The following is a 13841-nucleotide window of genomic DNA, read 5'->3' on the forward strand; positions in this document are numbered from 1 at the left end:
AATGCTACTTAAGTTACCAAGATAAGCAGAAGCATGCTTATGAGAAAATAGCCATTAATGTATCATCTTCCTTAAACAGTAGCAACCAAACTAGGTGTGATGGCCCATACCTGTAAGCCCAGGTAGTTGGGAGGCTGAGGTAGGAGAGCCCAAGTTCAAGACTAGCCTGGGCAACCCTGTCTCAAAATAAAATATAAAAGGACTGGGGATGTATTTCAGAGGAAATGCATCCCTGGGTTCAATCCACAGTACCCCCAAAATAGTCACTACCATTGAGCTGTGGGTATAGCTCAGCGGGAAAGCATTTGCCTAGAATGCATGAGGCCCTGGGTTCCACCTCCAGGACCACAACCACCATAAAACAAACAAACAAATAAACACAACAACAAAAGTATACAAATGGTGGCCCTCCCACCCTCAGCTTCTGTTTGATTAAGGTACTTGAGTGTGTGGCTCCTAATCTTGGCTTTTTTCATAAATAAATGTATGTTATTTATGGTCTCAGAAAATATTAACAGCTACTGCTCTATAAGCACCAAGCAAGTTCCAGATATTGTTTTACATGCTATAAATGTTATTAACTCATTTTGTTCTCAAAATAACACTATGAGGCAACTACTGTCATCACTCCCACTTTACAGATTAGAGGTTAAGTGTCTATCCAGGTTTATACTACTTATAATTAATGAAACTACAAATAGAACAAATGCAACTGGTTTTAGAGCTAAAAATTTAACCACATTATGATACTGAATGTCTACCCGAAGTCACAGAATTTATATAAAAATTAAATGAGACTCTGAGAGTGCTCTGAAAAGGACACCCTATTCCTTTCATTGAAAAAAAAATCTACAAAAGTGACAATGAAAAGATTTCAAGCACACTTGCAAGCAAAGGGAATAATGGCAGTATTGTTTTTCTTCAGATTAATCTTCTCAAGTTACATCAAAACACATCTATGAGTTAAATAAACATGAACTGACTATACATCAACCATAAATTATTGTTTACAATTTACTTATATTTTTATTTCATACTGTTAGTGGTTAGTTGCAGCATACACTGCCTTTCAATTATCTGATACCAATAATTTGATATTAGCAGACTAAGTCTTTTAAAAATACAAAAATAAAGTTTTAAAAGATTTCATATATCATAAAATGCTGTTAGTTAAAATGATACAACTGATCTTTAGTTAAATGATGATTCTTCACATAAAAATTAAAAACAGCAAATTCAAAATAATAAATTACAGTTTATTACTGGAAGAAACAGTCATATTTCAATTAACTAATACTGAAACTCTGGGTTCTATATGAATTTCACTTATTCCAATTATATTTGTTCCTCCAACATGATCATAACTTTTGTCCTTTGGTAATAAAGATAAGTTTGTTTTATTCTAAGAGTAGAGGCAAGATTCTAATTTATTTACCTATCTGGACATATAAATTTCTCTACCAGAAAGGACTAAGACTGGGCATTATATTCAACAGTATGGTGTTTGCTGAGCGGTCAGTATTCACCATGTATTTAAACAAAATGGAAAAACAAAAATGTTATTTCTAGTACAATTCTTTTTTTTCTGTTTTCTAGAGATTGCAACTACTAAAAACAAAGCACTATGTTGATAAATGTTGCATAATATTGAAATTTATTGTGAATAATCTACCTACTACAGAGTTGCTACTTCCAACTATATTAAAGTATACTTTTATTTGTAAATTTTCCCTCTGGCATTTTGGTTTTCTTCTTAAACAAGATTTACTTCTGGTATCTTCTGCTTCTGGTTGCTAAAGTTTCCTGTTTCTTCAAACTTAAAGCAAATAATAGTAACTATAACTTCTGAAATTCTTCTACTATTCTCTTCTTATATTACTTTTCAAAGTGCTCTTTCTGAACAGGACACTACTTATGGAAGTTAAAACTGGAAAATCTTAATCATATTAACTGTTAGTATTATGAAATACTAAATATGGGTTTCTGGAATTAAAACTAGACATGAGTATGGAAAAATTAGATACATTCATACTGAAAACTTAAAAAAAAAATAAATGGGTAGAAATCTAACTTCTGAATTCATTCCATTTTAACCTATCTGCAAATAAAATGCTAAATCAGCAACAACTATCACTTATTAATCTATTTTAATGAGATCCCACATTATTTAATGGTTTGGATTGAAGGGCATCACAACCAAACTATAAAATTCAATTTGGTGGCTGTATTTAAAATGGTAAGAATTAATTTGGTTTACAAAATTGTTTTTATTCTAAATATCTACATAAGGATTTAATATTTTCTTATGCAAAAGAAGACCTTGATAACAAGGGAATTCCTTCTTTATTGTGTACCTTTTTTCAAAAAGAAAAAAGAAAAAGAAGAGGAAACTGAGATTAAGCACACACAGTCTTCAAAAATGACCAAATAGTCCTGCAAAAACAATTCTAAACCATGTTGGCCTTAAGTTATGCTTATACTTGCTGGTAAAGCATAAAGTCAATAACTCTTATTATGTTCTAGTTTTTGAAAATGTGTTGAACAGTCAAATAAAAATACATAGGATTAATTTACTCTCCTACCACAATTCTTTGTCCTTTAAATTCTCTTGGAGCATTAATCCTCACCAGGCCTCTTTATTACATAAGGTAAATCAGAGCCTGTATGGGAGTAAATCAGTAAGAGCCAAGAGCTAGTTGTTATTGTTGAGTTACGTGGTTTTAGTTTTATTGCCATTCCATTTAGTCCAAAGTTGTTGAATTTGAGAAAATATTGTATTTCGTGTTTCTGGACAGTAGAGTGCAGTGAGGTATTGTAGAATTAAGAGGTAAAGAAAGAATTTCGATGCATGTCTGTAAAGAAAGCGAATTTGGAACTGGCACAGCCATATGGATTTTATTTTTTTTCCTCTTATTTCATATTCTTTCACTAATACACAAAAAACTACATTCATAGAACAGTAAAATTTAGTATGTCCTAAAATATTCCCTAGTCTAAAACAATAAGGTACATATGGTATCTAGCAATGTAAAACTCTAAATGTTGGAGTAAACAATGTCATACTCAAAAGGAGAAGGTAAGACAGGCTGCATTTTAACAAAAATTAAAATAAATTTAATTTAATTAAATAAAAAATAAATTTAATAAATTTAATTAATAACAACTTACCCAATCTTTGTCTTCTCTTTTAACTTAGAACAGGTTTTTATTTTTTTGTTGTCCTTGTCCTTTGGCTTGGATTTTGTCCTTCTACCTTTCTTTTCCTCTTTGCCTTCAACTGAAGCACTAGGAAAGTTTTCAGGGCTCATTACTCGTGGAATATTGCGTTCCCCACGCTCCTTTGCTTTTGCTATGGCCTCTGATATTATACGATTAGCCTTTTCTTGCTTGCTTTCCGATTCCACCTTTTTTCTCTGCTTCTTCTCAGTCATGACCCTCACCTGGGTATTCTGCAACTTAGTATATGTCCCAGAACCATCATTCTTCTTGGAAGATGGAGGCTAGGGAAACCAAAATATTATTTTTATGGAATGCACCAAAGTATATTATAAAAACAACTGACATAAGTATCTGAAAATTTTTAAGTAAGCTTAAATAGAGAAGTAAAATTACATGAGCAAATATGCGAGTACTACAAACAAATTTAAAATTCAGACATTTTGTTTATCTGGAAATTAGTAAAAATATAAACAGCTCAACTGCTGCTTTGAAAATGAAGGTTAAGGAAGGATAAATATAGATTCATTGATATTTTCATAGCATTCTTGGTTCGTTAGTTGATTCAGATTTTTTCCTGTAAATGTAATTGATTCAAATTTTGTCCTGTAAATGTTCTTTGCATTTGAATCAAAGTTTTTTCTTTCCACTCCAAAACTCTGAAAATTATTAATAAATTTAAAATAACAATTTTAATTTAGAATCACTACTCCTTATAGTATATTATGGCTTTTAGAAAAACAAAGCCCCTGCTTTAAAACTAGAATGAGAACCTGAAATCATTTAAATCATTTTAATGCAGCAACACAATAGTTAGTAAACAGACATTCTCGTACTTAAAATTAGAGAAAGTTTTAGTTTTTCCATTAAAAAGTTAAACATAGAATTTTTCCCCCTTTTTTCTGTATCATAATTATTTTGCTCAAGCAGTATGGGAAAGAAACAAGTTTTATAGTTTTACATTAAGATTATTAATATTTTAGCAATATCACAGGAAGCAGATCAAGAGCATTTTAAAAAGAATTTCCTCTGCAAACACACATTCATTCACATACTTAGATTACAGTTTTGTTATGTTCTTACCCGTAAACATGCCTCTGACTATAGCAAAGAAAAAAAACATCAGGAATTTCCAAACACATTTTCATGCTGATTCCAGTGTGTTTCACCGGTATCTTTTCTATACCTGCCTCATCAAAGGTTTCATAGCAGTGCTGCAGCACTGGGAAAAGAAGGAGGGCTTAGAATCGCTCACTAAAATGCCACCTTAAGGCCTACAGGCTATAACAAATAACCAAGACTCGAGAAAACAGCAACAAGCTCAAGATGGCGATGCAGTACGACTCCCGCAGCAGCAGCCAGTAATAAGGAAGGTTATTCAATCCCATTAGCCTTTTAGCCCAAAGAACCCCTCCTCCTCCCACTCATTCAGGCTTTCACTTACCCTTCCTCTTGGCCTCTTCACTGAAGACATTTTTGGCGTCAGACAAAGGCTTGCCCTCTGCTTTTTCACCACCCCAGGCAGTGCTCAAGAAAAAAGCATTGAAAGAAGATTCCTAAATGGCCTATTTAGCAAGCTGCAACCAAGAGATGCACAACCCTCCACAAATACACATTTTGATTTATCAACACATTTCTGCCTTGGCAAGTTTATATCTACTGTTCATCCTATTTAGGAATGATAAAGACTGTAAGCCCTCCTAAAAAAGCTGAGTTTCCTCAATAGCTGTAAGCAGATAGCCAGATTCCAACAAAGCACAGAAAGAAATGAATGCACAAAGCATCAAAATGCATCAGCATGAATATTAGAGATGTCGTTAAAAATACTGACTCCTTCTGCGGAAGTAGGCCAGCAGATGGTGCTACCAGTTATTATTCCATTAGACTCTGCAATTTAACCCCCAATGGACTGTTCTTCCCTCCGTGTAACACATTAACTCTCTCTCTGCCATTTCCTGCAATAAAGTTCTTTAAAACAAAACAAACAAAAAAAAAAAACTGATTAAAAAAATAATCTGGAAACTACAACTGTGGTGAAATGACTTTATGTGGCTATAAGTATTTTTAAAAATCCAAAACAATTTTCACTGAGAAAAATAATTTTACATAAGAGCTTCATAAAAGTGTAAAATACTTAAAATATTGAAAATAGTTGAAGATGTACAAAGTATTAAGAACAGGATATGCAAATGCACACTTAAGTGATTTCTTAAGAAAGTAGATAAAGAATCATGATTCTTCTAACAAAAAAATCTGTTATTTTAAAAATAGAGAAATAAAGCTATTTAGCTTTAAATTATGAGAGGTTTAAGATTTTGAAATGGGCAAATGAGAGTTTTACAAAGAATTACTATATACATTAAATTTTTTTTCATTATCAATCTGGATGAATATTAATTTAATTTTCCTAACATAAAAAACTCACAAAAACCTTTCTGACCTTTACGCCTCATATCCTATTTTAACTGAACTGTTGAGTTCTTCAGATAAATTTTAGGTTCAATTCTTTGCTAAAAATAAATAGCAAGTCCACGTGAATTTGATCACAAACAACTTTTCTGTCTAGAAAAAAATGAGACTATTTTAATAATGCCTCTAATTAGCTAAAACAAAATTTCACTGTTCAAAATTAAAGTTTAATTTTTTCATTATTGCCACGTTTTTTCTGTAGGTCTTGGCTAGTCATCTGATATCACTATCAAAGCACACTGTTTTGTTTTTGTTTTGCTTTCTGGGCATCAAAGGTCACAAAACAGAACAACACTATCTGAACAGTGTCCTAGAAAGATCAATCCGGACAGCTTGAGAAAAGATTAAAGGTAAAGGACCATTAAAAGCAAGGAAAGGATCTCACTGACCTAGAGCTCAACCATGAAAACATCATAATAAAGACTGAACACATACTTGGTACTTACTAAGTGCCAAGCATTATTTTAAGCACTTTACATATATTAACTAATTTACTCCTGAATAATAAGTGGGTAATAATAGAAATGATGGAGAAAATGGGGGTGGGCCCAAATGAGAGGGATTTTTTTCTTTTTTTGGGGGGTGGGGGGTTATTAGGGATTAAACCCAGGTCTCCCCACATCTAGGCAAATGTTCTTGCACTAGACTACATCATCAGCCCTTTTTATTTTATTTTGCCTAGCCTGGCCTAATTTGAGATCCCGAAGCTCCAGACTGCTGAGTAGCTGGGATTATAGGTCATGCATCATACCCTGTAAGAGATACTCTTATTGAAGCATTACAAAATAGTAGAAGGAACTTAATTACAAAATTGATATTAATTGATATTAATAATAGTAAGAGCATGACAGGGCATGGTAGCACACACCTGTAATCCCAGAGATTTGAGAAGATAAGGCAGAAGAATCACAAGATTGAGTTCAGCCTGGGCAACTCAGCAAGACCCAATAACAAATAAATTTTTAAAGAAAGCTGGTGGGAGTATAGCTCAGTGGTAGCACATCCCTGGGTTCAATCCCAACTACCTCAATCAATCAAATAATCAATCAATGTAAGAATTAAAACTTCCTTTGAATGCCAAGTCCTATTCCTAATATTTCACATATATTGCTTCAATCTTCAAAGCAACTCTATGAAGCTGGCTATGGTGGCACATGCCTGCGATCCCAGCAGCTCAGGAGGCTGAACCAAAAGGACTGCAAGTTCAATGACAGCCTAGGCAACTTAGTGAGACCTGTCTCAAAATAAAAAATAAAAAGGGTTGGGATGTGGCTCAGGGGTTAAGCCCCATTGGGTTCAATTTCCAATAGCCCCCCGCCAAAAAAAAAGGGAGAGAGAGAGATAAAAGAAATAAAGCTAGTTCTTTTCACATTGAATATGAAATGGAGAACTCTAGCAATTGGAAATTTGGGACTAGATCCCCCAGATGGACAGGGCTAAAATACAAGATGTGGATTCCAGGCCTGGGGATGTGGTTCACAGGTAGAATACCTGCTTAGCAAATCCAAAGCCCTGAATTTAAGCCTTGACACCATGAGGGGGAGGGACTGAAGATGTAGATTCCCCTGCTCTTCTCTTTCATTTCCCTTAACTCACTGACAATCTATTCACAGAACCAAAGAGAACTTCCAAAATATCCCACTTCTCCTATAAAGTTTTTCAATAAATTCTATTACCTGATTCAAAATCCCAATTGCTTAACAATAAATATGACAGTAGACAATAGTGAATTTGTGATCAAATAATTATCTGGCTTCTAGAATAAGAAACTTTATTCTCATAGAACATCAACATCAAGGTGTTAAGTAACTAAATATCCTGAATATCAATCATTTCCCAATTCACACACAAAACATACTATATGTTAAGGTTCTTGGGTCCTTTTCTTCCATCTAAACAGTATGCAAATTCTGTCAAATCTACTTAATTGTATTTTGTTTTGTTTTTCTTTTCTCAGTCCCCACAGCATCTGGTTGTATTAATTATCCACATGTGGTTACCTGGGGAAATGTTCTCATTTGTATAAAATACACACTATAGACTTTAAGGGTAACAGAATGTCAGGTCTGCCACCTACTCTCAAAGGGAATAAATAAAGGAGGGCTCAGTGGTAGAGGTGAGCAGCCTGGCATGCGTGAGGCCCTGGGTTTGATCCTCAGCACCACATAAAAATAAAATAAAGGGGGGCTGGGGAAATAGCTCAGACGGTAGAGTGCTTGCCTTGTAAGCACAAGGTCCTGGGTTCGATCCTCAGCACCCAAAACACAAAAAACAAAAAACAATAAATAAATAAATAAAGGTATTGTATACACCTACAACTAAAAATTTTTTAAAAAAATAAGGAGTAAAGGAATTTCTTGGTACTAGAAATTTTTCTGCAAGTTTCTGATAGTTTCAAAATATATTTTAAAAATTTAAAACAAATCCACAGGCTTTGTTCCCCAAGTATCTATATGTTAAAATGATTTTTAAAATATAAAAAGGTACATACATTAATATCATATTCAAATACTCACAAAATAAATAATCAGAAAACAGATGATATATGTGATACTTTGACAGCAAATAGGAGGAATACATGGAAAACCCTGGATATCAAATTTCAGTATTGCAGAATCTCAAGAATTTATAGTATGAGTATTTTTTAAATCATGGGTCATGACGAAAAAGGGAATTAATGATGTATATTTAGTAGGTCAAGACTAGCACTTCTAAATATGAAATAAAATAAAATAGGATGGTACCTAACTAAGCCTTGTGGGTGAATTTCATACCTCTTAGAAAATCAGAATGTTTTCACCACGCGGTATTCCCCTTTTTCTTCATGTGGGGAAGCAGCAGAGATTTAGTCTAGAAATTAGAGGTTTTGAAATCTGAATGGGGATTTGTTCCCTCTTCTTAAAATTTTCCCAACTACTCAATCTCCCACACTGAGGTATTTAGCCATTTTAGTTGCCTACAAATAAGTAAATATTATTGAATCACTAGTGTGTAGACATGAGTAAAAGTTATAAATTTCCAAATTTAGGAAAAACACACAAATAATTTTCAACAACATACATATAATAGCACTTTGGCTAAAAATCTTCGAGAGGAAGAGGACAGTCAGTCTTCAGGCTTGGGGGTCTAGGTACATGGAGGTTACAATGGAAGAGAATGTAAGAGACAAGTAGCAAGCCTCGAGTAGAAACGATTTTGACTGCTTAGAGAGACAATGTAGAATAACCAGTAATGAAACTCAAATACACTAAGTTAAAGGGCTAGTATATGAAGAGGGGTTAATGAAGGAAAACAAAAAGAAAATGAAAGAATACTAAGATGAGTCAGGATAGAGTGGTATCAGGGAATAATCAAAAAATTCAAGTTAAAAGCACTATAATCAAAAAGAAATATCTTTTTGGGGTTGTGGCTCAGTGGTAGAGAGCTTGCCTTGCATGCCTGTGGCACTGGATTCAATCATCAGCACCACATAAATAAATAAAATAAAGGTATTGTGTCCATCTACAACTAAAAAAAAAATTTAATAATATAAAAAAGAAATATCTAAGGAAAGTATCTCATAAGAATTTGTTATAGTGATAATTTATAAGAAATCTTTCTCTTGTTTATAGTGAGTTTGTATGCTAGTTCTTAATTTCCTTGTTTAAAAAACAGAACATTAAATATTCACATTAAATCAACCTTCTAAAAATAAATTCATAGTTAATTTTAGTAATATGGATCAAACATAAGCGATTTTTTTTTTTTTTTTTTTTTTTTTGCTTTTTCTTAATGCATACAACATTTTTCTCCAAGTTACCAAAAAAGATGTTTTTAAAGAAGGGGAAAAATGGATCAAAGAACAAATTACAACATAAAAATTATTTTCTGAGTTATGCCCTTACATTTCAATTCAGTATTTTTGATCAAAATGGAGTGATTATTTCACTTTACTTTTTTTTTTTTTTTTTTTTTTTTTTTTGCAGCTCTGGGGATTAAACTCAGGACTGCTCTACTGCTGAGCTACATACCTGGCCCTTTTTTCTTTTTAATTTTAGACAGGGTCTTGTTAAGTTGCCCAGGATGCCTAGAACTTGAGATCCTCCTCAATCCCAGAAATGCAAAATGAATAAACAAAACTTTGTTTTTGTATATAAACTAAAATATTTACAAATGAAGTGATATGACTGAGATCTACAGAGCAGGTGAGAATGATGGAGGGTAATATAAATGAAGTGATGGCCATAAATTGAAAGTTGTTGTACCTGGGTGATGGATACTTCTACTTTTGTGTACACCTATGTTATTATATAACATAATACATTTTAGAAGTGATATTCTATAATAACAAGTAGTTTAGTATGATGAGAAAATTAGAATCATGTAGGAAATGATAAGTAATAAGAATTTTAATGAATATGTTAGATTATCAAAAGTTATAAGTTATGCTAAAATATCTAAACTTTATATGAAGGATTAGAAGAAAGTGATTATATAGAGACAAGTTAATAGAATTAGATTTTTAGACATTGGTTTGCTTAGCAATTTCAACAATATCAGAATGCTGACAAAAAATGTTCACTTAGCAAAAGCTTATATATGACATAAAAATAAGTAGTATTTAACCTTTTATCTTATAATACAGTAGTTTGTGTCACTTTTTCAATGCTTCCAAATTAAGTCAAGTGTATATTTTTAAAACATCAAACTGCAAAACTTTATCAAGTTCACAACTTACAACATTAAAATCATTAAATTCATCAGACTGAAGTTACCCCTAACATTAAAAACTATTCTCAGCATAATGGTGTGATAAAGGCAATGAGCTTTGGAGTCAGCCAGCCCCTCAGTTCAAGTTCTAGTTTCATCATTTACTTGGGCCTCAGCTTCTTCAACTATAAAATGGAGATGATAATAGTATCTACCTTACAGAGCTATTGTGAGACCTAATATATAATGCGGGACACAGAAATACTCTTGCTGTGATATGATATGCTCTTCTTGATATTATCAGAGAGTAAATGATGCCAGTATGTCTTATTCCTGATGCTAACTTTGATCACTTGGTTAAAGTAGTGTCTATCATGATTCTCCACTATAAATGACTCCTTTTGGAACTAAAACACATTGTAGAGTTATTTCAGATTATGCAAATACACTATTTCTCGTATGCATGTGCCCAATAATTGTAGCATGCACTGATTTTAATATCTATAATAATTATTGTGGTTTTTGCCTAATGAAAAATTTTCATTTCCATCATTCCTTCTGGATTTAAATTGGAACTCTACCATAAATAAGAGCTCTCTCTTTGCCATTTATTTATTCATTCAATTATTTATTTTTACCAGTACAAACTCCTGAATGGTTACTTCATTCTATGAGTTATAATCTGATACTATAATTATTTATTTGTTGCTTAAATTATCCCACTTTGGGCCATTTAGAACTCAACTTTAAGTTGCTTACTGTGTTCACTGGACATATCCCTATCGCACTTCAAGTATTTCCTTACTTTCTGATACTGTATGATATTGTAGAATTGTAGTTAAAATAGTTTAATTGAGTGGCTGAAATGGAGTCCATATTCAGGAGGTTAAAAAGTGAGAAAAAAAATTTAATGAGGAGAAAAAATTGGATATAATAAATGTCAAATGTCCTTCCTAAATAAAAAATAAAAACTAGTATGATTTTATTTTTCTGGCTAAAATATAAAACAAAACAAACAAACAAACAAAAAAAACAGGCATAGAGTGCGTGGAGATGTGGGGGACAGGGAATGGAGAATGAATAATTTAAGTAGAAAATTTTAAAGTACTTTCCTACAACAATGTTTTAAAAATCACATTGATTAAAAATGTAAATATTATATATAAATAATTCTTTGGTAAATAATATAAGCTTTCTATAATATCAATTATAAAATGCTTCTAGTGGGGATGGGAGCCTATAAGTACTTAAAAAGACTTCAATAAGTTTTAATCACAAATAATTTTTCCTGAAAGTTTGTACAATTTCTGATATATTTTCTTATTTGATTTCATAATATACCTATAAATTAGGTATATTATGACAATTAAAAAAATATTGTGACAATTAAAAAAAATAATTATTCCTAAATTTGCAAATGAAAGAATTCAGGTCTGGATAGATTAAATACCTATCACACTGAATACCTATAGGGTTCAACTCTTCAAAAATCATTTTGCTAACTATTATTATCATCTACCATGACCACATAGATGATGGGTGATCCCAAGCTCAAAAAGCATTAAATATGACAGTCTATTAGGAATCAGTAAACTTTTCAAAGCAGTATGCCAAATTGCAGTTATCCATTCTTCTCCTAAAAGACTGCTATAGTGGCAATCTGACAAAACTTCATAGATGAAATGTACAGCCTTGACAGGTCCCAATAAAGTAGAAGGGCAACAGGGTAAGTAAATTAGACGACCAGTTGCTTGATAACACTGACCATCTCTAAATTCTTTTGGCAAACAATGTTTCTAAATGTCTTAAACACAAAGGAAAAAACCTCTTTCCATCTTTAAAAGGAATACTGAGAATTGGTTCCATTAAATAACTTATTGTATGCACTTCATTATGAGAAATCAACATTTTAGAATTCAATATTCTGATACAATTTTTTAAAAAACTATTTGAACACTCAAGTGATTATTAACATAAATATATGTGATGTTAAGGATTGCAATAAGGTAAATTCTAAAAATAAGGCAGGCTAAAAATATATATATATAATTCTGTTATATGCCAAAGAATAATGACATACACACACACACACACACACACACACACACACACAAAGTTAGGCCAGGCATGATGGTACATTCCTGCAGCCCCAGCTACTTGGGAAGTTGAGGCAGATCACTTGAGCCCAAGGGTTCAAGGCCAGCTGGGGATTCATAGCAAGATATTATCTCTTATATTATCTCTTATATTATCAAATTTATTAAAAACATTAGGAGCATTTTAGAAATAACAAAATATTGTTAATTACATCACATTAAAATTTCATCTGGGAGAACACAAAGGAAATGAGAGAAACTACATCTCTGGATATTAGTTACGCCACAGAAAAAATGTATTTCTGGAAGTAGTGAGGACCACATGAGAGCCATATGAGAAAGCTATAAATGTCCTTGTCCTTCTGGTGTCCAGAACCATGTTTCCTGGTACTGTAACATAGTATGGTACTGTAAGCATAGTAGTTTGTATGTCTCTCACTTTTTTTTTTGGTACCAGGGACAGAGCCCAGGCACACTTAAACTCTTGAGTCACATCCCCAATCCTTTATACTTTTAACTTTGAGACAGGGTCTCACAAAGTTTCTTAAGGTCTTGCAAAACTGCAGAGGCTGGCCTGGAACTTGTAATCTTCCGGTCTCAGTCTCCCAAGTCGCTGGAATTACAGGAATGCACCTCCAGGCCTGGCAAATATCTCTCTCTTTAAAAGATGGCCCACCTTTTAAAGTTAAGGGAAAAAAATAACTCGGTATTACCTGAAATTACAAAAGGATAGAAAGATCAATATAGTCAAGAAATATAAATCAGTCAAGACTCAAAAAAAAATTATGTATGTAAAAATGATGGTTAGAGCCATAAAGATTTCAAAGGGCCAAGAACAAAAAAAGAAAAGTACAAAAAAAAAAAAAAAAAAAAAAGTAAAGAAAAATGTGAGACACTAAACTGTAAGAGTAGTATCAGGAAAGTTATAGCCCGCATGTAAGGGTTTGACAAAATTAGGGTAACTGAAAATGCTCTATTAATGGTTTTGAACAAAACAGCTAAGATCTTGTGAGCATGGTGTGTAGCAGTGAGGTAGACAGAAAAGGAAAATAGATAATGAAGGTGATGGAGCACAGAGAACATTTTTCAAATATTATTATGTGTATTTCCATACTGTGTTTCAAAGAGAATAACATTTAGATAGGAAAAGATATAACTCCAATGTTAAATCTTAACCAGTTGAATTATGCTGTATGTTTTAAGAATAAAGAGAACCAGGCACAGTGGCACATGCCTAAAATCTCTAACCGAATAATTTCAGTTTAAATTGTGAACTGGTGCCATTTGGCTTATTTTCTGAATTCCTACTGCCCTTTTATTTCAGTTTAATATCTCTTCAGTATCCCTACCATGAGTTCTTAAATTAGCGTC

The 13841-nt window shown here is 32.5% G+C and overlaps 1 protein-coding gene across 7 annotated transcripts in view; it reads right to left on the minus strand.

The window, feature by feature from the left end:
* The window catches only part of CHD9 (chromodomain helicase DNA binding protein 9), a 195183-nt gene that overhangs the window by 102630 nt on the left and 78712 nt on the right, over positions 1 to 13841 (minus strand). For 4 of the 7 annotated variants that reach the window (XM_079118515.1, XM_079118514.1, XM_079118513.1 and 1 more), the window contains one exon: positions 3169 to 3500. In XM_079118515.1, coding sequence (XP_078974641.1) covers positions 3169 to 3500 — 332 coding nt within the window. Of the gene's footprint in view, positions 1 to 3168; positions 3501 to 4299; positions 4605 to 4660; positions 4744 to 13841 lie in introns of those variants that run through there. The other 3 variants (XM_079118517.1, XM_079118516.1, XM_079118518.1) reach the window with 2 other exon arrangements.

Source organism: Sciurus vulgaris, assembly GCF_902686455.1.
Source record: "Sciurus vulgaris genome assembly, chromosome: 17".
In the NCBI taxonomy this organism is placed as follows: Eukaryota; Metazoa; Chordata; class Mammalia; order Rodentia; family Sciuridae; genus Sciurus; species Sciurus vulgaris.